We start from the raw sequence: 26,642 nt of genomic DNA on the forward strand, positions 1-26,642 counted from the left end.
AATTGATTAGTATGTTCCTGAGAAATTTACCCCAGAGGATAAAGGAATAACAAGATGATCTTGTCTGGACAGGCTGAGCAGGTTTTTATGTGTCTCACTAAGACACACCTGGGCTGAGAGGATTGGGAAGGAAATGGGTGGTATTTGCCAGTCATTGTAGATGTAAGATGGCAGTCTAAGAGAATTTGCTATTTTTACTTTCATATGATCTTGATTCTGATCTCTGCAACAACATTCTGTGAGGGGGGGGAGAGAGAAGCTGAGGCCATCAAGCGTTTTATCTGAGGCTCCGGAGAACAAATAAACACCCTTTGTACAGTGTTACTCTTCCAACTTCCACCAGGCTATATCCACCTGATGTCTCCATTCATTGAGATGATCCTCTGGTATGTTGGCCTGTCAGCCTGTCTGGGCCTGACTGTAGCGCTTTCCATCCTCTCTGACATCATTGCACTCCTGACCTTCCATATCTACTGCTTCTATGTCTATGGAGCCAGGTGGGTGTATTTGACCTGTTTGTTTCTCAAGTATATCTAGTCCAAAAATCATATTGGGCCTAGTTGATCCCTGGTGTGACCCCATTGATTTAACAGGGGTAAAGCAGAAATTAGTTTGGCCAGTTATGTCCAAATGATTGAGTCTCAGCATTGAGCTGTACAAGCATCCCAAGTGTCTTAAATATAAGTGTCTTCTCCCCTTCGACAGTGGCGGTTAGAAAAGTAAAACTATGCTTAGGAGTGGAATGAGAGAGATCAGTTTGCCCAGGCTTCCTAGATTTGAGGGGATAACTTGTGTTTAAGGCTGCTCCAGAAGTGACTTCTCCGGGCCCTAGGGTTGCCAACCCTCCAGGATTGTCCCGGAGTCTCCAGGAATTAAAGATTATGTCATGTCATGAAACCTCCAGAAATACATTCAATCAAAACTGGCACCCCTACCTCTCCCTTGTTTCAGAGGATTGCATCTATATGGAGTAACCTGTCTGGATTTTCAACTGCAACACTCAGATTGCCCGATTTGTGGTTAAATTGCTGCTGTATTACCCCCTATGCCCCACTAGAGGGCCATGTGCACTTTACGGTCACAGGGAAATGGGTACAAACTGGGAAGGCCAAGGATATGTGTGTAAATGGCTGATGCTCATTCTGCCTTTTGTGTCACATTCTGTACTAGGTATGTCAGAGCTATTCTTGCAATAAGAATTCAAAACAAAATACGTTCGGTTTATGATCTACATTAACATGGGGGCATCCTTTAAATCACAAACTGTGATAGAGAATAGCAGCTTTATAGAGGAGACAAAATAGCGGAGGGAGTAAATAGGGGAAGCTACTGCCTAATAAGTATAGAGACCGCATTTTCCCAGCAGGGCGGTGGGGAGGTTAGAGGTACAGTACATTGAGTAGAGCAGAAGGAATTTCAGAGGAGTCTGCCCAGGCAAAGTTCATACGTAATTCTGGGAATGGTTAGAGGTAGAGAGACGTCTAATTTAAGAATCTTACTGTTACAATTAGAGAGCTTAGGACTAATAGCAATATTGCCTCATAGGAAACTCATCCACAGAGCTCTTTTACTTGAAGTCTCTCCTTCTGGCTGTAAAGAGTGCATGAAGGGCTCTGTTCCTCTTAGGGAGGGGACAGGGTGGGCAGGGGCGAAAAAGGCAGAAGCTCTGTCCATGCCAAGCACTTCGGTCTTGTGGGCTTTGGCGTGCCAGTCTGCAGGGTTCATGTATCCTTGTTAGAAGTATAGTTACACAAGACACTTCCTCGTGAGGCCTGCATCAAGCTAACTCAGCTGTTGAGAATGACCTGTGGTGGGGAGGGAGAACCAGGCTGTGAGCTCAAAATACCCAAATAATAAAATTACCACAAAATCCTGGAAATTGAGCAACTGGGAGGAAAACTTCTGCAGCAAATTAATGCTGTTTAAGTGGCAAATTCACTGGCCGAGGAAATACGGAGTTCTTGGGGTTCTGTTTCCAAGGTAGCCACATGGTGAATAAGTGACACCAGGAATACATATACAAATTGACACAGAAGGTATGGCAATATCAGACAGGTAGGTCATTGACACTTGACATTAGGTCATTGATTGCTTGGGACTGGGCATGTGTAGTATTAGTAAAAGGAATGAGAAAAGTGTGCACCAATCAGAGGAATTTGGTGCACAAAGGTTGAGTTGCACCAAGGTGCACAAAGGTCTTGGGAGCACTGTAGCCTATGGATTACTGTGCTGTTCTGAGCTTTACCAGCTCATTAGTAGCATTATACTAGTCTCTTCATGCTTTATGCTCCTTTCAGCTGTTTTCCTTTGTTTTATAAGATTTCCCCATTTCCACAATAGTGGTTTAGTGTTTTAACTGACTATATATTTTAACTGCACTCACAAAACTATGCTAAAAGAACAGTAGGTTTGCAAAGTCAAGTACTCCAAAGTTAGGAAATGCCAGAAATAAGGTTGTCTGTGGAACCCTTGTGCATATGCATTAGGATAAACTCTTTACATAGGAATTATTATTAAAGATCAATTATTATCTCTTATATAGTGCTTTTCATCAGCAGATATCAGTAGATTGCATTTCGTAATCTTTAATGTATCTATCCTCACAACATCCCTGTGGGGTATGGAACTAGAATTATCTCCATTGTACAGATGGGAACTGAGGCACAGGAAAGCTAAGGGTCTCGCCCAATGTCACCCAGGAAGTCTGTGGCAGAGCAGGAAATTGAACCCAGGTCTCCCAAGTCCTAGGCCAGTGTGCTAACCACTATTTTTCCCTGTCTCATTCAGTGCGCAGGCTGGACACTGTTCACTGAATGAGCAGCTATTCAATATTTTGTTTTATCTCTTTGGTCAGTGTGTTTTGTCTCCTTGAATTTGTGTGACTTCATTAGATTCACATCCTGCCCCTGCTGAACTGAGAGTGTGTGTGTGTAGCAATGGCAGTTGCTTTGTGGTATAGGTGGGGATCTCTTGGTTCTAATTTGTGGTGATTCTCCCCTTTGCACAGGCTCTACTGCCTGAAGATCTATGGCTTGTCATCTCTCTGGCGCCTGTTCCGCGGGAAGAAGTGGAATGTCCTGAGACAGCGGGTGGATTCCTGCTCCTATGACTTGGATCAGGTAGTGGCAGAGCGTCAAGGAGGTGCTGTGATAACTCTGGCCACAAAGTCCTGCAGCATGACCTGATCTTGCCTCATTTAATATTGGGATACAGACCACCAACTGCTCAATTATATGCAAAATGAGTACAGCTCTTGGCAAGTTTTCTACATGGCTCCTCAAGCAAATTCTTGGCTACATCTGCTGTACCCCAAATCCATTCCTCCCCATATTCAAGGGAACTGATCCTGTGAGGTGCTGAGCAGTCGTAGCAATGTCAGTGAGAATTGCAGATGCTCACCACCTCTCAGGGTAAGGGTAGAGGAGTGGATGTGTGGGAGGGAGACAATTTAAATAATTATAGTGGTGCCCAGCAGTGTTGCCATAGTAACATGCTTCTTAATGTTTCTATTAAAAGACCCTATTTAATTCACATAGGGTTGGAGCTTGGCCCACACATTTTCACCAGCATGTAGAAAAAAATTTTCTGGAATATTGTAAATCTGCTTTTTAAACTCTAAAATGCCACGGAAACAACATGAAAGTTGGTCAGAGCCAGGCTTCTCTGGCCTGATTTTAAAAGAATAATTTAAATGGCCCTGAATAAAAAAGCTGCTTGGCACACTATTTTATATTTTCACTTACCTTGAGCTTGAGAATTCCAGGTACAATGATAAACACACTGAGAGAGCGGCTAGCCTCATTACAGCTTCCAATCTTGCGTTTGTAATCTCTGTTAAAGTGCTATTTGGTAGCTTCCAGGACCAGTGTATCTCAGTGAATTGCAACAGATAATCTTAAGCCTCTTATACAAAACTGGAGGAGCTACTTTTTCCTCTTTTCCCCAGTGACAGGAAAATAAGAACATCAGGGTCAGAAAGGCTGTGTGCGCTACAGCAGGGTTCTAGCTCATTGTATATTGATGATAATGGATTTGGCGCTAAGAGCCTCATCCTGCTGACATTGAAGCCAGTGGGAGTTTTGTCATTGGCTTCTGTGGGAACAGACTTTCAAAGCACAGACGTGAAAAGACTTTCTGAGATGCTAATACATGATGATTTTGCTAAGTAAAGGTGGGGGATGAGAGAGGAGCCTTTATTTGAAAAAAAAAAATCAGCTGTAAACTAGAAGTTAGCTAGGAGTGAGTTATAGTGTATTTCTGGTTATGTACTTAAATCCATGATGTGGATCTGCCTCTGGGGAAGGACCCTCTGGATACTATACTGAAGAAATAGAATCATAGAATATCAGGGTTGGAAGGGACCTCAGGAGGTCATCTAGTCCAACCCCCTCTCAAAGCAGGACCAATCCCCAATTAAATCATCCCAGCCAGGGCTTTGTCAAGCCTGACCTTAAAAACTTCTAAGGAAGGCGATTCTACCACCTCCCTAGGTAACGCATTCCAGTGTTTCACCACCCTCCTAGTGAAAAAGTTTTTCTTAATATCCAACCTAAACCTCCCCCACTGCAACTTGAGACCATTACTCCTTGTCCTGTCCTCTTCTACCACTGAGAATAGTCTAGAACCATCCTCTCTGGAACCACCTCTCAGGTAGTTGAAAGCAGCTATCAAATCCCCCCTCATTCTTCTCTTCCGCAGACTAAACAATCCCAGTTCCCTCAGCCTCTCCTCATAACTCATGTGTTCCAGACCCCTAATCATTTTTGTTGCCCTTCGCTGGACTGTCTCCAATTTATCCACATCCTTCTTGTAGTGTGGGGCCCAAAACTGGACACAGTACTCCAGATGAGGCCTCACCAATGTCGAATAGAGGGGACGATCACGTCCCTTGATCTGCTCGCTATACCCCTACTTATACATCCCAAAATGCCGTTGGCCTTCTTGGCAACAAGGGCACACTGCTGACTCATATCCAGCTTCTCGTCCACTGTCACCCCTAGGTCCTTTTCCGCCGAACTGCTGCCGAGCCATTCGGTCCCTAGTCTGTAGCTGTGCATTGGGTTCTTCCGTCCTAAGTGCAGGACCCTGCACTTATCCTTATTGAACCTCATCAGATTTCTTTTGGCCCAATCCTCCAATTTGTCTAGGTCCCTCTGTATCCTATCCCTGCCCTCCAGCATATCTACCACTCCTCCCAGTTTAGTATCATCCGCAAATTTGGTGAGAGTGCAATCCACACCATCCTCCACATCATTTATGAAGATATTGAACAAAACCGGCCCCAGGACTGACCCCTAGGGCACTCCACTTGACACCGGCTGCCAACTAGACATGGAGCCATTGATCACTACCCGTTGAGCCCGACAATCTAGCCAACTTTGTACCCACCTTATAGTGCATTCATCCAGCCCATACTTCTTTAACTTGCTGACAAGAATACTGTGGGAGACCGTGTCAAAAGCTTTGCTAAAGTCAAGAAACAATACATCCACTCCTTTCCCTTCATCCACAGAACCAGTAATCTCATCATAGAAGGCGATTAGATTAGTCAGGCATGACCTTCCCTTGATGAATCCATGCTGACTGTTCCTGATCACTTTCCTCTCATGTAAGTACTTCAGGATTGATTCTTTGAGGACCTGCTCCATGATTTTTCCGGGGACTGAGGTGAGGCTGACTGGCCTGTAGTTCCCATGATCCTCCTTCTTCCCTTTTTTAAAGATTGGCACTGCATTAGCCTTTTTCCAGTCATCCGGGACTTCCCCCGTTTGCCACGAGTTTTCAAAGATAATGGCCAATGGCTCTGCAATCACAGCCGCCAATTCCTTTAGCACTCTCGGATGCAACTCGTCCGGCCCCATGGACTTGTGCACGTCCAGCTTTTCTAAATAGTCCCTAACCACCTCTTTCTCCACAGAGGGCTGGCCATCTATTCCCCATGTTGTGATGCCCAGCGCAGCAGTCTGAGAGCTGACCTTGTTAGTGAAGACAGAGGCAAAAAAAGCATTGAGTACATTAGCTTTTTCCACATCCTCTGTCGCTAGGTTGCCTCCCTCATTCAGTAAGGGGCCCACACTTTCCTTGGCTTTCTTCTTGTTGCCAACATACCTGAAGAAACCCTTCTTGTTACTCTTGACATCTCTCGCTAGCTGCAGCTCCAGGTGCGATTTGGCCCTCCTGATTTCATTCCTACATGCCCGAGCGATATTTTTATACTCTTCCCTGGTCATATGTCCAACCTTCCACTTCTTGTAAGCTTCTTTTTTATGTTTAAGATCCGCTAGGATTTCACCGTTAAGCCAAGCTGGTCGCCTGCCATATTTACTATTCTTTCGACACATCGGGATGGTTTGTCTTTGTAACCTCAACAGGGATTCCTTGAAATACAGCCAGCTCTCCTGGACTCCTTTCCCCTTCATGTTAGTCCCCCAGGGGATCCTACCCATCCGTTCCCTGAGGGAGTCGAAGTCTGCTTTCCTGAAGTCCAGGGTCCGTATCCTGCTGCTTACCTTTCTTCCCTGTGTCAGGATCCTGAACTCAACCAACTCATGGTCACTGCCTCCCAGATTCCCATCCACTTTTGCTTCCCCTACTAATTCTTCCCGGTTTGTGAGCAGCAGGTCAAGAAAAGCTCCCTCCCTAGTTGGCTCCTCTAGAACTTGCACCAGGAAATTGTCCCCTACGCTTTCCAAAAGCTTCCTGGATTGTCTATGCACCGCTGTATTGCTTTCCCAGCAGATATCAGGAAAATTAAAGTCACCCATGAGAACCAGGGCGTGCGATCTAGTAGCTTCTGTGAGCTGCTGGAAGAAAGCCTCATCCACCTCATCCCCCTGGTCCGGTGGTCTATAGCAGAGTCCCACCACTACATCACTCTTGTTGTTCACACTTCTAAACTTAATCCAGAGACACTCAGGTTTTTCTGCAGTTTCGTACTGGAGCTCTGAGCAGTCATACTGCTCCCTTACATACAGTGCTATTCCCCCACCTTTTCTGCCGTGCCTGTCCTTCCTGAACATGATGATGCATTATTATCCTGTATCCTCTCTGTTATGGAAAATGTAATCTAAAGCTAAAGAGTCAGGTTGGAGCTATGTTGATATATGCCAGGCATTTATTGGAGGCAGGATCACTGGAAGTATTCCGAGTAATTAAGTATTATTCACCAACAAGATGGGCTCAGAAGCAATGGCATGGGGAGAGGGGTATTGAGAATCTTCCACATGCCCACAGTCTAACCACTTAATACTATCTAAATTTCTTGTGCCAGTACTCAACTAACAATAGTTTATTGTGTCTTTTTTCCGCAGTTATTCATTGGCACTTTGTTATTTACAATCCTGCTGTTTCTTCTGCCTACAACTGCACTGTATTACTTGGTGTTTACCCTGGTAAGATTCAACCCTTAGAGATGGTCATATCTCATCTACATATGTGAGTGAAGTATAAAAAAGATTCCTAGTCATTTTCCCCCATCCCCATACAAATATATTCCTATGACTGTCCCAGGAAGGGTTCTTGCCCACAGGCAATGTGGACCAAGCAGATGGAATTCAGGATACGCACTTGTGTTTCTCTGAAGGGAATTCCCAGAAAATTAAAGTCATCAGGACAAACTGCTCCACTGTCTTTCCCTGGAGCCATATTTAATCTTTCCCTGCCATTTACTGGGGTGGCTGCACCTCTGGTTTGACCCAGAACTTTTCCATCTGGAAATTAACCTTTTCCATTAAAATCTACTTGGCAAGACTTTTGCGGGGAGGGAATCGGACTCTTTGTCCAATCTGACCAGTCCGATTTGAGACATGGATGCACATTTTTCCGCTAAGAGCTGGAACCTTCACATAATTTTAGCCTCTCTTTTGAAAGGGAGAAGGGTAAAAATAGTACAGGACTCAAATGAGTTTGAGAGAAAAAATGATGGATAGTGTGACAAAAGGAGGTGCTCAAATCAGCGACAGTGAGGGGCTGTGTGAGGATACTAAGCAGGGAACTCATTTCTAACTGGCGTGCTCCTGCTTAAATGCTCTATAAAGGGATTCTTCAGTCACCAGCAAGCTATTTCTAGAGACAAGGGTTTGCACCTATTTGATAGCAGCTTTTAGACAGAGCGAGGGATGCTATTGAAAACAGAAGCCTGAACTCCCCACATCAGCCTTTGATATGCTGGCCCATTATCTGAAAGTAGAGCATACCACATGTTTTTGCCACTGGCACCAAGGTTACTGTTATAGACTTAAGGCAAGATTCTTAAGGAGCCTGACTCTGACAGGGTGGGTGCTTAGCACTTTCTGAAAATCTGACCCCTTGAAGATGCCTTGTGGTGAGCATCCACAACTTGAAGCCCCCCAAATCGCTAGTCCCTTCTGATATTGTTAGCCCAACTGCTTACCTCAGTCCTGCCTGTTTACATAACTAGCTGTTTCTTTTTAGCTCCGTCTGCTGGTGGTGGTTGTGCAGGGCCTGATTCATCTGCTCGTGGACCTCATTGACTCTCTGCCCCTTTATTCAGTCATCCTTCGGCTCTGCAGATCCTACAGACTTGCAGGTTGGTCCTACACCACCACGCAGGCCTCTGCATTCACAGTGGTATTGTGAGTGGGCTTGATCTAATGCACAGGTAGCTTATTGCACTGAAAGAGGCAGAGTGCCTGAAAAGTACTCAGGTTCCTAATGCAAAATCCATGCACTTGTCAATGCTATTAACCAGTTATCCTGCGACGCCTGATGATAAAATCAGTGGAAACTAATGTGACGCTAAAGCTAAGTCATAGGCAACGTTATAAAGAACACTGAAACAAAAGGTACCATTCTACTATACAGCTTTTAAATCAGTTCATCTTATTTATAGCAGAATAAGCCAGCTGGATCAAGTAAACAGGGTCTGGTCCAAACCTCAAATCCTCTGATATTCAGATAAATTGTTAACTTGTGGTTTTCTCTTTGATTTTCACCCATCCCAATGTGGCTGGGAACCAAGGTATAGATAGACTTCAAGAGAATCTGTTCTTCAGAAAAGTTAGATCCTCAGGTTGCATTGACTTCTGTGGAGTTATACTGATTTGCATTAGCTAAGGATCTGACCTGTGGTTTCTAGCTTAATTTCAGAACTCAAAAACTCTGACAGGTTTCAGAGTACGAGCTGTGTTAGTCTGTATCTGCAAAAAGAAAAGGAGTACTTGTGGCACCTTAGAGACTAACAAATTTATTTGAGCATAAGCTTTCGTCAGCTACAGCTCACTTCATTGGATGCATTCCAATAAGCATCCACCTTTTTGAGGTTAACCTGTCCCCATTTCAAAGTTACTTTCTGCCAAGCCACTATTTGACAGGCATTTTTGGGACCAGGCTAAAGGATTGCACTGAAATGGGGTTAGCTGAAAACAGAGATAGCTCAACCAATTTAAATCAAGCAGGCTAAACCACAGGCCCCAAGCAAGTTTAAGAATATGAAGCACAGAGTTCTAAAGGCAAGAAACAGCGTGAAGAGCTTGATCATCACCGAACCAAGGCCAGTCATCAAATGGGAAGGAAGCCCGAGGCTGATGATAGTGGCCTTTTCTACTGGAGATATGCCAGGTTCAGCTTTGGGAGCAAACGTGGGGAATGCTACCAACAATGTTGCTTTCCAGTACCTGTTGTCAGTAGGTCTCCATGTATTGAGTTGCAGGAAGTTCTTGATCTATAGGAGCTGTCTTTGTGGGACAGGAAATGCAGCTGAAGAAAGTTGTCCAGTAAACTGCAAGTGATTAGCTGGAAGGAAATCATGTTGATATTGATAAATAATAGATAAATAACTTCTCTATGATACCATCCGGCCTTCAAGATGAAGGAAAATGAAAATATATTAGGACCCTTGTTCAGGAGGGACATCATGGGAGGACATCTTTTAGGGTTTCCATGGTCTCTGACTACCCCCAACCCAGAACAGGAACATTTTATCTGAGAGAGGTAGGGAGAGAAAGGACCTGATCAAAATTCAAAGCAGAGATAGCTCTTCAAGATCCAGCATTCTTTCATTTCCTTCCTGCTTGGTTTCTGTCACCAATTACAGAGTCCTATCCCAATGGTATTGCTTTTTTCACCTTGGAAAGATCATGAAGGTTGTTTCAACACTCTGAATTTATTACTTTACTATCACTGAGGATTTAGTGAGGTGTTTAACTGCAGCTCAGTTCAGTCCTGACATCTGGCCTCTGATTTCCTTGGCTTAGACTCTGAATTGACAAAACTCTGGTATTCATGTCACCTAAACAAGTGTAGATGGGTAATGATCAATCCATAGGTTAGGAGTCTATAGATCTTACTCCTTCACACCTAAAGTGAAATGTTTTTATAAAACCACCTGGAAATCTATCAAATCTGTAATCCTCCAGCCAAGAGAGCTGTACGCCCAGCAGTGACAAAAGAAAGACAGACTGAAGCAAGCTGTCCTGAGTTAGGGTAGATGCACTCTGGGGTTAGAACAGTTTTTCTCTTGAAGGTGGCATTATGTAGTGGGTGAGGCACTGCACTGAGAGTCAGGGAAACTGGGTTTTGTTTCTGGCTCGGCCACTGACCTGCTGTGTGACCTTTGGCAAGTTGCTTCATGGTCCAGCCTGGCATTCAGGCAGGAGAAGCTCAAGTGTTCTTGCTCTGCTCGTCCTCTCTGCAGCATTTGATACTATTTGATCATTCCTGTCCCATCTCAAATAAGTTGCTGGCATGAATAGAAGTGCCCTGAAATGGCTCAGATACATCCTGTCAGACTGAACGCAGAACGTCACTATGAGCAACCGTTCTTCCTTCTCCAGAGCCCTCACCTGCTAACACCCACAGGGCTCAGTCTTCTACTTGGTATTATTCACCATCTATATGAAACCACTGGGAGCCATTGAGGCAACATGGGCTGAAGTGCCAGCAGATGGCACCCCGTTCTACATCTCCTTTGTGACAAATGTAAACAGCATCATTTCCCAGCTTTCATCAATGACTGACCGGAATAAACACCTGGATGACAAGTTCCTGACTTGAGCTGAATCCAGACAAGACTGAGGTGATGCTGGCTGGCAGAGGGAAGTGCTTCAAAGATCTTGCCTCCTCTATAATGCTCTGCACTGTCAAGGGAATCTGCCCTCAAATTTCTTAAGTCCCCAGCCTTGGGGTCCTTTTGGATTCCTTGGAACTGTTGAATGCCTAAGTAGTCATGGTAACAAAAAATGTCCACTACCATCTGTGTCTGGCCAGAAGAGTGTGCTCCATCCTATTGGATAGAGATCTGCCCATAACAATCCATTCATTCATGACCGCCAGGCTTGATTACTGCAACTCATTACATCTGGGAATGAAGCCACAGGCTACAAAATGTGGAAGCCTGTCTACTTAGCAACACAGATCACCAGAACGCATCACCCTGGTGCTTTGCTTTGCGCTGGTTCCCCAATTAATCCAGAATCCAGTTCAAGGTCTCTGTCTTGATATTTAAAGTGCCTCATGGGATTGGCCATTGCTACGTGAGAAATACCTCTCCCTCCATCACCTTTACCTTCCACTGGAACAGTGAAACTGTGATCCTATAGGGGAGCCTCATGTGGAGAGTGAATTCCCCAGGTCCGGTTGCTATGTAAATTCTGCTTTACACAGGAGCTGGACTTTAGACTAGGGAATTCACTCCGACAAGAGACAGGAATGACCACAGGCCTCACCAGTTGCAGAACTTAAATGTCATACTCCTTTGTCTTAGCTTTCCCTTAATTTCTACACACACACACACACACACACACACACTAACCTAATCTAAAGATTAAGAAGGGGGAGAGATTATTTTTGTTTTTAAAAAATGTGGGATGCACTTAAATACTACAGTGATGGGGCCATATAAGTATTTATATAAAGGGTTTTATTTCTGATTCTACTGCGGACCTTGGACAAGTCATTTCAGCGCTCTGTGCCTCAGTTTCCCCATCTGTAAAAAGGGATAATAATATAGACCTGCTTTGTAGAGTGTTCTGCAGGAAGTGTTTTGAGAACCTCCAATGAAAGGCCCCTCTATAAAGTGAAAAATACTGTATTCTCCCTCTTTTAAATGTTACGTTAAGCATTGTTATGTAGAATATGTCATAGCTTGGATCCACCATCTTCCCTGTCTGACTTTAAGGTACTGTGGGATTTAGTGAGCCCTGGAGGGAATACAAAAGTGAAAACTGGAGTGGCAGCTGCAGCAGTTAATAGCATGCTGAAAATGTATGAATGCCTTCGTTGTGATCAATAGTCATTGATTTTTTTGAATTTACTCAAATGTCTTTGTGTCATCCACTATCACAGACCTACCCCCATTTAGTCTGAAAGCAGAAGGGAGACGTATACATGTACAGTAGCCATATGAAAAATGACTAAAGGAGAGTTTTCTGTCTCTCATTTACGTGGGGTAGAGCATTCCCCTTTTCTGCTGGAATGCTGGGAGCAAATATAGATCATTATAGTTCCTTTGCCATAATCCCCAGGCTTGCTGTCTTGTGTGACTTTTAGGAAATCCCTTTCAACTCATTGATCCAAGTAGAGAATGGAGATTGTTCTCCTCCATCGTGGTTCTTTGTTTGTTTTTTCAGCTGGCGTGAAGTTCAGAGTCCTTGAACAGAAGGCTGGAAAACCCCTTCGACTCTTAATGCAGGTAAACCACAGGCTGCTTAGTGCTCACAGTTATGTCCTCTGCTATAGGATTGCCAGCAGAACTGTCCCTAGGATTCTGACTCCTTTAGAAAGAGTTCTGATAGCTCTCTCAAGATGGAATTCTAGGGAAAAGCATCTCCAAAGTTTCAGTGGAGCTCTGGGATATAGAGGTGGGGGGAAGTATATTTTACCTTGGTGCTGCAGTCTGTCACTCCTACTTAGTGTGCCTTGCTTTTGTGTTCATCGGGTTGGCTTCTAATGAAGCATTATACATAAGAAGCAGCATTCTGTATGTTACAAAATGAAACTTGAATAGTTGTGAGTAATGATGGTCCATCACTTCTGTGATTAGCATTATCTCACTGCTATGTTGTCTGCAGCTGTGCTTTAATAAATGCTGTGCCTTGAGAGAGGCAAAAAAGACTGGCCACACTCAACCAGAGTGGGAAAGAGTTAAGGAGAACCAAAACCCAGCTCTAGTAAGAGGGCCTTCCCTTCCAGATGAGCTGAGAAGCGTGAGCTACTTAATGCACCAGTCAGCTTGGTTCATTGTAGACAGGAAAAGAAGGGTGGGTGCCTTGTGAAACTGTTCCTAAGTTTCATCTCGGGATTGCCCTGTGATGCGCTGAGGGGAGGAGTCTCTTCCTTGCTGTCTTTCAAATCTTACATTTTCCACCCTCTAAGGAATAGATGTTCCAGGAAGGCTGTTCTGAAAATGGGCTGACATGGTGGCAGCAGATAATTTCTCATTACAAGTGCAGGAGCAATTGTGGGGCCTCCATTTCCTGATCACTATTTGCAGAGCTAATACATTCTTGCCGTACAGTCTGCTGGTCAGTAGAATAGCAAGAAGCAAGACTTTGATACCAGTGGGCCAGTTTCTTTGCTGCAGCTGAGATCCACTTGTTCCAGTAGAAGGGGGGCCATCGAGAAGTCAAGTACAGCTCATCTATACTTTCACCTGGTTCCACCCCTGCTTTAACTCCTACTTGCATCTCCAAATAGGATAGAGCAGCCTGGAGCTAGTCTGATCTGCGCCAGCTGGCAACAGTTCTCCAGGTACCATCCATGAGCTGGGTATAGCAGAACTAGACCATGCTCTGACCATACTGCCTGTTTCCTTTGCTGGGGCCAAGGGATGGCATAAGAGCCAGCTGCTCTGACTATGCTCACAGGGATCTCCCCCACAGGGAAGGTGTGCACAGTTTCTGCTCTCTTTGTGCCACTGGAGAGATGCAAGGCAATATGGTGGGGCTGAGGATGTGGCCACAATGATTATAGTGGCATGGTGTCAGAGTAGCAGCCGTGTTAGTCTGTATTCGCAAAAAGAAAAGGAGGACTTGTGGCACCTTAGAGACTAACCAATTTATTTGAGCATGAGCTTTTGTGAGCTATAGCTCACTTCATCGGATGCATTCAGTGGAAAATACAGTGAGGAGATTTATATACACACAGAACATGAAAAAATGGGTGTTATCATACACACTGTAAGGAGAGTGATCACTTAAGATGAGCTATTACCAGCAGGGTGCGGGGTGGGGGGGAGAAAACCTTTTGTAGTGATAATCAAGGTGGGCCATTTCCAGCAGTTGACAAGAACGTCTGAGGAATAGTGGGGGGTGGGGTGGGGAATAAACATGGGGAAATAGTTTTCCTTTGTGTAATGACTCATCCACTCCCATGTAATCAAGCCTGAGTTAATTGTATCCAGTTTGCAAATTAATTCCAATTCAGCAGTCTCTCCTTGGAGTCTGTTCTCTCTGGTCACTCGATCTCTGACCTAAAAGTCGCAATATTACAACAAAAAGACTTCAGAAACAGACTTCAAGGAGAGACTGCTGAATTGGAATTAATTTGCAAACTGGATACAATTAACTAAGGCTTGAATAGGGACTGGGAGTGAATGAGTCATTACACAAAGTAAAACTATTTCCCCATGTTTATTCCCCTCGCCCCACTGTTCCTCAGACGTTCTTGTTAACTGCTGGTAATGGCCCACCTTGATTATCACTACAAAAGGTTTTCTTCCCCCACCCCCTCCTGCTGGTAATAGCTCATCTTAAGTGATCACTCTCCTTACAGTGTGTATGATAACACCCATTTTTTCATGTTCTGTGTGTATATAAATCTCCTCACTCTATTTTCCACTGAATGCATCTGATGAAGTGAGCTGTAGCTCACGAAAGCTTATGCTCAAATAAATTGGTTAGTCTCTAAGGTGCCACAAGTACTCCTTTTCTTGTAGTGGCATGGTGGTGGCTGCTCCAGGTTATAGGGATAAAGGAGTTAGTTGGTGAGTACAGTAAGATCTTGATCAATAGGCCCATCACAGAAAGGAATCTTCCTAGTGTGTGGCACCATATATTGTATCAAGAGAGGTTCAGAAGGGCCTGGATACACAGACCCTCTATATCCTGGTCCCTCCCTCAAAGGTCAGCATACAGTAAAGGTGGCTTTCTGTTGCAGTGTGGAGGCAGTAATGCCAGGCAGGCCTGTCTCAGAAATCTGGTGGGCCTTACCACTATCAGATCAGGATTTGCAGCATGAAAATCTGGAAAACGTCTTTTGACACAGATTAAAATTCACACAGTGATACACTGAGCTCTGTGTAGCAACTCATGCTATTTCTGTCCCCAGCTTCCATGATAGGCTTGCCTTGTGTCACCTCCCCATTATCCCCATGTGCCTTGTTACCCTGCAGAGCGATGCTTCCCCACACCGTGCCAAAGGGGAGGAAGTTTGTGTGTGTGTATAATTGTGCGCACATGTACAAAAGATAAGACCTGGATGATTGAAGATTCTCCCTGTCTCTGGGCACTAAGCTGATCTAGGTGACAGCCGATCAGAAACACATGACAATGTCAGGATGAAATAAAAGTGATTTGTAGACTGATCTGAATTGGGCGGTCTCTGCAGCTGGTTTATGAAGATGTTTACTTCCCTTGGGATTCAGCAAACGATTGGTTTTTTATTTTAAAAAAAAAGTTCAGTGTCGTCAGAATGTAGAATCCAAATACAAGTATATTGGTGAGGGCAGGAAGATTCCATTGCTGTTTAATTCACTCCCAAAAGCAGTATGCAACTTTGTATTTAAACTGGGTTTTAAAATAATGTGTTCTGTAAACCATATCAAAAAATACTCCTGGCTACCAGCTATTGGCTTCCCTGATTTTCATGCAGCTAAGTTTTATAAAAGGGGATCTAGAGGAATTGACTCCTTTACAACTTTGATCCCTCTCTACACATTCACCCAGAAATTTCCTTTCAAGAACAACCTGTTTGCAAAGGGTTAAGCGAAAGAGGAAGGGAAAAGGGAACGATTCCATTATGAAACAAGGGAGGTATATTTTATCAGTTTATACAGCCTTGAACTACAGAGATTGTATAAAAGGAACTCATGACAGCAACTTCCCTAACAAAACTGTTGTTTTTTTAAATTTAAAACATGACAGTAAGACACTGTTGTGCTGTGCTGGGTTGAAAGCCATTTCTTATCTCTCAGTAGGTGAAATTCACTCCTATGCCACCAGTCCTCCACACAGATATACATTTCAACTAAATGGGCATAGGAATATTGTGTCCAAATAGTCAGTGGCCTCACTTCCCTAGCAACAATCCCTTGTCGTCTCCCGCAAATGGACCTGTTTCCATCTAAGATTTAACCGTGTGGATGAAGCTGGGTGACTAGCTAGTAACAAAGTTATTCAAATTTTGTTTCTTTTTCTTTTGGCAGATTCCTTGTGGCCCCGATCTTGAACAAATTGAATCTATTCAGAATTACTCTCCAATAACTTAAGTGATTAATTATTGGTCTGGAGATTGAGAGTATTTGAAATTTGAGCTGCATTAGTTATTTTGGTTAGACAGACAAATCACATAGTATGATTCTGTTCCCTGACTGGATGAGCACAGCTCTTCAATTTCTGCTACAAATGCTCATCTTGACAAATTCAAACCTCGCTTCCTGTGAATCTGCTCAGTATTCACTTAAAATTATTTTTCCATGAACATGTCTGCCAGTGAACTCATTCACTAGCAATTGGTACAAAGCAAATATGAAAGAGATTTGAACCCAGCTGAAGAGAGTTAATTTTAAAATGTTACTGACTAGTCATGTGAAATGTTCTGTGGCATGCATCCAGTTCTAATTGGACTTGAGGTTGAAAAAGGTGGAATAGGTGCTGAGTTTAGTGTATGCGTACGTGGATTGCTGGATTGGTGCCACAGTGCTCAGCCTCTTGCAGAATTGAGCCAATAATTAATCTTACTGGTATATTCCACAGAGTGCTGTAAAAATGTGTCCCCAAAAGAGTATTCTATTGAATACCATGTCTGTGGACATGGTTACAGTACAGTTTCATTGTGTCAGATTGATGAAACCTTAGCAGTGCTCTAAAACCAGGCTTATGACTTGGGCTGTGCCTCTGTTTCCCTATCTGTAACATGAGGGTAACAATTCCTTCCCCACAGAGAGATTGTGAGGCTAAATTCATTTGAGATCCACAGGTGGAAAGTGCTGTAGAAGAAAAAAGAAAATTCTTACATAGCCAACAAACTCTTGTAACCCATTTGTGTGCAGCAGTATAGCTGGGAGATTCTAATAGAGCATTAATGTGATTGTACAAAGGCAGAAAGAATTGCACACGCACACACACGCACCCTTACTCTCCTCATTGTTCACACCATCACCTGTTTTCATTGCCATTGTCCCTCTTCCTTCTCTACTTCCAGATAAATCCTCTGTCCTATGGCAGCGTGGTGCAGACGTACAGGCTCCCAACCTATGCTTGTTACCCTAAGGATTCCTGGAGCTCTCTGTGCAAGAAGCTGTTTGTTGGAGAGCTGATCTACCCTTGGAAGCATAAAGGGGAGAAGCAGGACTAAAGGGAAGCAAATGAGCCAGGCCTGAAAGAATGAGCCAAAAACCACCATTCAAACCCACTCACGGCTCCCAGGCCCAGTGAGCCTGGACCCAGCAGCTGCTAGCTGGGACAATACTGTCAAATCCTCTGCTGAGACTTTGGTAATGTGCGAGGAGGGGCTTCATTTTAAATGGGAGTGTTTTTATATAATCTCCTTCAACTTTCCCCCTCCTATATGGCCCCATCCAGCTGACTTGGTTTCCAGGCTGTTCTCTGTTAATGAAGTGTTATTCCGCCCTAGATTACACTGTTCCTGCCTGGCAGCACTAGGGGCCAGAGGTTTAACCCTTCAGTGCCTCTCCACAGCAGCATACCATGTAAGCCAGGGAATAGCTCCTGATCGGCCTGATGGTCTGTTAGTCTTTCTATGTAAGTTCATGGGGCCATATTAAAGCTGCCCTGGGACCTGAGGGTGATTAAAGCCAAAACACTGAGGTGGATTATTACATCCAGGTATTCTGGACCTTTCAAATTCGTGTGTTCAAGCCAATTCATCAAATGCATGCTCCCAAACTGGATGGTCAGCTTGGAAACAGTACTGGTATGTAGCCCATTGTTTTGTCCCATTGCTTTTTCTTTGGTAGTAGAATTGGCTTTATCCCACTGCAGCACCACAGCAAGGGTGAGCATAGAAAAAAATGTAGCATGGAGGCCAGAAAACACACACTGCTCTGGGACCATGCCTAACCCACCATTTACAGCAGGAACAAACAGAGGTAGGGTTTCACCACAAAAAATCATCTTTGGCCTAAATATTCTTAACGGACTAATGATGTTGGATGCGTCTGTTTCTCAGTGCCCAATCTGAGACCTTTTAAAGGGGCCTGATTTTTGGACAGTCCAGACCCTGTAACGGCTCACAAAATCGGCCTCTAAAACTACTAGTTGCTTTGGAAAATGTAGACCCCACGTCTTAAGAATACTTTTCTTGCTGACGGTACTAACCTCCAGATCACAATGAAAACAATGGTCTCTTTCTCTGTCAGATTTTAAGTACATACACATTATGGTGTCTGTTCCCCTTTCAAAGTGTTCCTCCTATTAACCCGAATGGGAAATACATTAATGTGTTGGCCAGGCAGTAGATTCTTTAGTATGTACCTAACACATACATTTCTGTAGTTTAAAATAGAGACTGTATACAGATGTGTAAGTACACTGTGCCTAGGTGTACAACAGTCACTTCCCATATCCTAAACGGGATATATAGGGTTGCTGTGCACTGTTGCCAGCTTGCATTCCAGAGGTGGCTGCATTACATTGGTGGTGAAAACAATGAGGAGTACTTGTGGCACCTTAGAGACTAACAAATTTATTTGGGCGAAGCTTTCGTGGGCTGAAACCCACTTCATCAGATGCGTGAAGTGGAAAATACAGTAGGAAGATATATATACAGAGAACATGAAAAGATGGGGATTGCCTTACCCATTCTAATGAGACAATTCAATTAAAGTGGGCTATTATCAGCAGGAGGAAAAATCACTTTTGTAGTGGTAATCAGGGTGGCCCATTTCAAACAGCTGACAAGAAGGTGTGAGTAACATTATGGGGGGGAGGGGAGGTGAATAGCAAGGGGAGATAGGTTTTTAGTTTGTGTAACGACCGATCCACTCCCAGTCTTTATTCAGGCCTAATTTGATGGTGTCCAGTTTGCAAATTAATTCCAGTTCTGCAGTTTCTTGTTGGAATCTGTTTTTGAAGGGTTTTTTTGTTGAAGAATTTCCACTTTTAAGTCTGTAATTAAGTGTCCAGGGAGGTTGAAGTGTTCTCTGACTGATTTTTGAATGTTATAATTCTTGACATCTGATTTGTCTTTTTTTTTTTTGCATAGAGACTGTCTGGTTTGACCAGTGTACATGGCAGAGGGGCATTGCTGGCACATGATGGCATATATATGTGATGTGATATATGCCATCATGTGCCAGCAATGTCCCTCTGCCATGTACATTGGCCAAATTGGACAGTCTCTACACAAAAGAATAAATGGACACAAATCAGACGTCAAGAAGGGCAGTGGTGGGTGAGTGATCTTTTGTCCCATCATGGTGTTCAGCCTGGTTATATGGGCTTGAGGCAGGAGGGAGGAGGATTTGTCCCCATATAGGTAATATGCTTTGAGCTCTTTCTGGGTGAGTAAGCACTTGTTACACTGGTGTACATGTAGGTTAAAATCTTCACTAAGGCTAGGTCTCTACTTGGAGCTAGGGGTGTAATTCCCAGCTCACGCAGACATACTTGCGCTAGCTCAGTGAGACTTAGTTCACTAAAAATAGTAGTGTAGCTGTGGTAGCATGGGCAGCAGCAAGCGGCAGCACAGGGTAGCTGTCCTGAGTACAAACCTACCCAGATCCCATGAGTAAGTACTCAGGGCGGCTAGCCCATGCCACCGCTGCCTGTGCTACTGTGGCTACACAACTGTTTTTGGCACGCTAGCCCAAGTATATCTACGCAAGCTGGGAATCACACCCCAAGCTGCCAGTGTAGACATAGCCTCAGAATTCAGCCTTCACCTTTGCATCCACAGGCATGAGTTGAAAAAACAAATTTGCTTACATAAATATTTAAGACGTTCTCTAAAACATTCCTTACACAGCAAAAGTAAAGTCTGCCAGAGTTTTACAAGATGTCTCCAGGTCCTTAGTGAGGTTATTGCGCAAAAGACAGAATGTTATGCTGCTGATATGGTTTGGGGATTAGTGCAATCAGGAGAACGTTTTCTTCTTGCATGGTCCAAAACAAAGTATATTGTTGAAAGCAACTAGTTTGGCAAAAATCCCTCTTATCGCCCCTAATACTGCAGAGGGTTTTCAATGAAATCTTGATTTGTAGGTATGACATACCACAGGGTGCAATCTGGACTGATGTGTCCCCTTAGCTCCCCAGCCTGTGATGCCTTTTACACTACTTTGCTGGTGAACAGCAACCCCTCCATGCTCTGCACGCACACAGCCACTAGCATGTAAAATCACTCCCAGATGAATACAAGAACGCTGTGCCCAGCCTTCCATGAATTACATACAGGGTATAATAATAATAATAATAATAATAAGAGAGAACCTGGATTTGTGCAGGAAATGGCCCACCTTGATTATCATGCACATTGTGTAGAGAGTTGTCACTTTGGATGGGCTATTACCAGCAGGAGAGTGAGTTTGTGTGTGGGGGGGTGGAGGGTGAGAAAACCTGGATTTGTGCTGGAAATGGCCCAACTTGATGATCACTTTAGATAAGCTATTACCAGCAGGACAGTGGGGTGGGAGGAGGTATTGTTTCATGATCTCTGTGTGTATATAAAGTCTGCTGCAGTTTCCACGGTATGCATCCGATGAAGTGAGCTGTAGCTCACGAAAGCTCATGCTCAAATAAATTGGTTAGTCTCTAAGGTGCCACAAGTACTCCTTTTCTTTTTGCGAATACAGACTAACATGGCTGTTACTCTGAAACCTACATACAGGGTGACACCCACATATCCCTCTGTTCCAGCCGTGTCCCCAAAATGTGTGTCTTGTACTGCTCAGTAACTCCCTGGACAGTACAAGCTCATAGATCATAGAACCCCCTGCCCTGAACCCCCTCATACATCTTGCACCCCTCCTGCGCCCCAACCCTGTGCCCTGATCCGCTTTCTGCACACCACACCCCCTCCTGCACCCCAACCCCCTGCTCCAGCCCTACATTCATGGCCCTGCATGCAATTTCCCCATCCAGATGTGGCCCTCGGGCCAAAGAGTTTGCCCACCCCATCATAGATAGTTTGATTATGTAATGATTATGCACCAGCCCTGTTGACCCTAAGTAGAGTTTCCCAAATACTTCAATCCAAACACACACTGGTGTATGTAAAACAACAAAACAATGTATTAACTAGAGAGAGACAGATTTTAAGTGATTAAAAGTGATAAGGCATAAAAGTCAGAATTGGTTACAAAAGAAATAAAAAGATAAAACCACAAGCTAATTCCTAAACTTTATCAAGGCTAATAGGTTTAAAAGCACAAGGTCCATCTCACTGTAAACTGTAGTAACATTTCTCAGGCTGCATCTCCTTCCAACCTGGGACCATTCCCCTTCTTAGTTCAGTTCTTTCAGAGTCATTGATGTCCTGAGCAGAAAGGGGTGATATGAAGGTCACTGTCTCTTACTTTATACCCTCCTCCTCTCTGAGAATTACCCCCTGCCAGGTATAGACAAACAGGACTCTGTACATGAGATTTGAAACATTCCTGTGTGCAATGTCATTTTTTTGTTTATACCTTCCCATTGCTGAAGAATGGCCGGTTAAACCGGTAATGGCTCTTTGACACCAGTTTGGGGTGCCAGTGTGTCTTTGTCTCTGAAAAACTGGTTTGGACCTGCTTGTCTTAACCTTGGAGCAAGTTATAACAATGATACATAGTAGAAGCTACTAACTTCTCACACACTGTTAATACACACATTTAACCAGGACAACAGTATTCAGCAGATTATGAGTTTTCAACTGATACCTCACAAGGCTTACATTGTACAAAATATATCGTAACCATATAAAAGTGGTGAACAGGGGTACAGGGTGTCACAGTAGGTGGCTCCAGACCCCATGGAGTTCTGTGCAGGTCTTTAATATTCAGTGTGTCAGTTTTGCAGTTGTTTTAGAACAGTGCAGAGTGCACAGTGTATAAACTGTTGTCTCCAGCATAGGTCTCATTGAGGCCAGATTGTGACCCCTTATGTTAGTGAACAGTCGCAGTCAGTGGAACTGTTCTTGTGACCAAGAGGTTTAACAATCTGGCCCTGAGCAATTAAATAACCCTTCAGATTTGCTTGCTTGCTCTGTGAGTTCAAGAGCCAGATTTTAATGCCCTTACCTTCAGAAATACCTTACACCTCTTGTATTTAATCCCATTTAAACACCTGTATCACGCCACTGTCTTCAACTCCAAGTAGGAACCTACAGATTTCCAAACTGAATCAGTTAATTCCATAACTGCTTACTGCAGGGTTCCTTACACCTCCACCTAATCTGGTATCCTGTCTCTGACAATGGCCTATAATAGCTGCTTCAAGGGAGGTGCAAGGAACCCTGCAGTAGGCAGTTATGGGATAACCTGCCCACAGGAAAAGTCTTTTCCTACCCTTTTACCCACCTGGACAACCTTAATATCTTCACTGGTGGGAGGGCAGAATCTGAAGACAAGAGGATGGCCCAGCCACTGGAACTTTTCTGCCAGCAATTCTTTGATACACAAATGCAAAAAGAATCCAGTGTGCTCTACCAGAGCTCAGCTGGTCCTGCAGGGCTGACAGCACTGCACAGATGAACCTGAATATGCACAGGAAGAAGCTTGAAAAAATGGCACCTTAATTCAAAACATAGTCACTTTTCACACTAGAACCACACTTTACACTGCATCTATCAGCAGCTCTGCCACTAGGGCTTTGCCTCTTCAGCACCTCCCACTTTTCCAAGCCTTCTTCCAAATCTTGGATCTAGCTGGTTAAGTCTGATTCTTGTCTGAGATCAAAAAAAAGTTTGGCCTTCTACAGATCACTTGTCTACTGTTGTTAATAGATTATACCCTACCCCCTTTCAGAGGTTGTGACGCTTCTTTTTGGCAAGTGCCAAATTTGCTAGATGCTTCAGTGTTAAATTAGTTCTGTAAAGACTCTGACATTGATTTAAGAGTTGTTAATTATCACTAGAACTGACAAATACCCTCCTGATCAACCTAACACACTAACCCTTCTGAGACCCACAAGGTTACCCTGGTTTGAGTGAGAGAACTAGGAAATGAAAGCCACTTCTGGTCATGATCCCTGCCTGGGCTCTCCTCACTGGGAATCAGGTTGCTACTGACGCTCCTAGTGCTCTCTGCCTTCGGTAGGACTTCAGCCTACAGATCCCCTATTTTCTCTGCCTGGTGTTCATCATTTACCTCCTTTGGGTTGCTAGTGTGGGAAAGCCAGTATTAAAACCTTTTTTGGTTACGAACAGAGAGACATTACAACAAAGCAGCATTTGTCCGGCTCAGGGCTTCTCAACCCTACTACAGCCACCCTGCATATAAGCATTCTTCTATGCTGGGATCAGCATCCTCTTCCACTCCAGCATGGGCTGTCCCCCAGCACTAATATTTCTTTGAGTGAGAGAAAGAGCTGCTTGTACTGTGGGGCTGACTTAAACACCCAGAACGTGCTGCTGTTGAAAGGAAATAGAAATCGCCCTGTCAGTTCTCCTGCACAAAGGCCTGGCTTGTGGTTTTTGGCGTTTTCCACTAATGCAGTCCTGCAGTTGGACTCAAGCCTTGTTATGCAGGCCCAGCCACTGTATACAACTGAGATCCATATACTGAAAGCTTTCACTGCATGCCATGCCATCTCCAGTGATGGAAATACAGATTCTAGATAACAGGAAACAGATCAGTGCTGATATGTTAACCCCTGTTCTACAGCCCCACTGCATGCAGATCTCTTGCTAAAACCAATATGAATACAGCTCACAGGACAGCCCTTAAGGTAGCTACTGCAATTCTATACGTACACTATATTAAAGTGAATTTTCAAAGCCTTTAGAAATAACCTGTAAGACTCACACCACCTTCCTTACTGAGACTAGTGTGAGAATCTCTCTGAGAGAGTTGCCATTGCATTGATACATCTCAGCAGGGTGAAAACACCTGAGGAGCCAGGTTATTGGATATTTCCTGATGAGTGGTGGCGGAGGAGCTTCCTGCCAGCTCTGATGTAGATTAGAAAGACAGAAGGAACCATTCTGCCCTGATGACACCATACCCCATCCCATTAAAGCCAATGGGGTTGCATGGCATGTAAATTGGTGCAAGGGCTGTGATTCCTACTGGAATGTATGACCAAGGAGGATGGAGTTTTGAAGCTTGTTGTATGGGGAGTTAGAGAAATCTGCAGTGATGTAACTAAATCAGTGTAGTTATTCGGTGTAGCTCCTTAACATAGACACGCAGCACCAATGTAAAGTGGGGTGCGATGGGGTATACAGACCACACTCAGGCTGAAAAGGGTTAACAAACTGCCAGGAGCACAATCAGCCCCACCCACTTGGGTGTCAATCCTGTAGGAACAGGATGGAAAGGGGAGAGCTCAGTCAGTTGTGGCTGGCTGGAAAGAGAGAAGACCAGCTGCTCTCATTCGGGGATAGAAGCCTGGCTGGAGCCAGGACTCAGTAGAACTGTGCTGGTTAGAGCTTCCCTGGCAGGCAGGCCTGATGCTGGACTATTTGGGTTTATCAGGGACTTGCTGATGATTAAACCAGGCAGCAGAGGGTGTCTCACCTGAGGGGAATGGTGAGATCTGCAAGCTGAGCCTGGGGGCAGGTTGGATGAATAACCTCAGAAGGGCTGAGAACTAAGTCCAGCTGGAATACAGGTGCCTTTATTTCATGTTTGTTTTGAGACTGTGACCTTGGGCTCTGCTACCCCAGAAGGGGAGGAGGCTAAACGTTCATAGTGACTCAAGTCAGAGCACTGAGCCATAAACCACCAGAGTGGGCTAGAAACCCTGTCAGGGAAACTGAGGCAGAGCAGCTGCAGAGCCATGCTTGACCTCAAGGATGCGTATAAGGGTGGCGACCTGACAGCATGGGGCTTACATCAGTAATTTACCAGATTACATCTCAGTAATGCTGCAATGTATCTAGGTTGGGGTTTGCACTAGCATAGCTACATCAGTGTCAATGTCTCTAAGGTAGAGTGGGCCTTAGGGACCAATGGAGGAGCTAGCCCCTCTGTCTGCAGTGGTAGATCCATGCTGCTCAAAGGAGTTGAGAGGTCAGAAGTTTTCCTTAAGTTTAATGAGCAACCTTAAGCCAGCTTCCTGCTGTGTCCTCATAGAGACAGTGAGCTGTTTTCTTCCGCCCTACACTGCATAATTGCCCTGTTGCGCTTCCACCTTCTAGCTTGACTATCTTTAAAACATTTTTAAATACTTAGTGATTTACTCTTTTCTAAGGTTAGACCTAGTGTATGTTACACTGGATTAGAGATGGACCTGAACCAGAACCTCCAATCAGGAATTGCGTCTTTTTCTCCCCTTCCAAATCTGCCTCTGTGGTTTCTGTGTTTGGGGGACCTATGTATCTTTGCTGTGGTTTTGTAATGTACTCAAAGAAACACATGGTGTTGTGAAACTGAAGATTTCCCAGTGACTGTTGTATTTAAACCTCCAGTGATTAAATCTTTCTTAACAAGAAGATACCAAAAAGGGTTGCACAAACACTTGGAGCTTATTCTGAAATGCTGCTCTGTGTGTGTGTGTGTGTGTGAGAGAGAGAGAGAGAGAGAGAGAGAGAGAAAGCTATTTTAAAAGTGTCAGTCAGTTTTGCGTTTAATGGACATCTGCTGCCTAGCTGCCAAGCACGAACAAAATGTGCACATACAAACGAGACTGGTGTTTGTTTTAAAACGCCACTGTTATGCCACTTAAAGCCGAGACTTCCGTCCCATCACAACCCTGTTTTAAAATGTAGTAGACTGGCTTAACAGTTCAATGAGCAAGTCCTGGCCTAATAAATGTAATTGACTAGTGCTCACTGTAATAGTTTGTCATAACAAGAATGCCTGGCATGGTGGTGAGGATCTTAGCTTGACTGGCTGTACTGTCATGGTGGATTCACGTACAGCTGGGGCTGAGAGAGGATGTATAATAGAACTGCATTGTACCAATGTCCTTTGATTTTGAAAGCCTGATGTTCTGCATTTGCATTATATGACCTAGTGGTAGAGATCTTTGAACTCCTGGCAATCATTTCTTAAATTAGCTATTTTAATCAGATCTTACAACTTATTTTGATTACACTAGAATAAAGATGTTTTTAGAAAAAGTATTTATTCTCTGGTCCTGGCTGTGATGGGCATGGGAAGGTGGCTAGCCCCTAGGTTCTGCATCTGCAACTATTCAAGGTCAGGCAGATGAGAAGTGAGCCTTGCAGAGCCTGGCATCTGGACTCCGGTTGTCTTTGTGATTGGACTGCCGTTCTTGGTCCTGAGCATCAGGAACCGACTTGCTCTGCATCCACTCTCCATGTTACAGATGGTGATCTGGCTGCTGAATTGCTTAAACTCT

General features: G+C 44.2%; 1 protein-coding gene across 4 annotated transcripts in view; it reads left to right on the forward strand.

The window, feature by feature from the left end:
- PIGQ (phosphatidylinositol glycan anchor biosynthesis class Q) overlaps window positions 1-26,403 on the forward strand; it is a 51,986-nt gene extending 25,583 nt beyond the window's left edge. For all 4 annotated transcript variants that reach the window (XM_077827911.1, XM_077827913.1, XM_077827912.1 and 1 more), the window contains exons 6-11: window positions 344-497; window positions 3,008-3,119; window positions 7,311-7,391; window positions 8,434-8,548; window positions 12,588-12,649; window positions 17,380-26,403. In XM_077827911.1, coding sequence (XP_077684037.1) covers window positions 344-497; window positions 3,008-3,119; window positions 7,311-7,391; window positions 8,434-8,548; window positions 12,588-12,649; window positions 17,380-17,532 — 677 coding nt within the window. In that variant the 3' untranslated portion in view covers window positions 17,533-26,403. The remainder of the gene's footprint in view (window positions 1-343; window positions 498-3,007; window positions 3,120-7,310; window positions 7,392-8,433; window positions 8,549-12,587; window positions 12,650-17,379) is intronic.
- Window positions 26,404-26,642: the final 239 nt, after the last annotated feature.

Source organism: Eretmochelys imbricata, chromosome 10 (assembly GCF_965152235.1).
Source record: "Eretmochelys imbricata isolate rEreImb1 chromosome 10, rEreImb1.hap1, whole genome shotgun sequence".
Taxonomy (NCBI): Eukaryota; Metazoa; Chordata; order Testudines; family Cheloniidae; genus Eretmochelys; species Eretmochelys imbricata.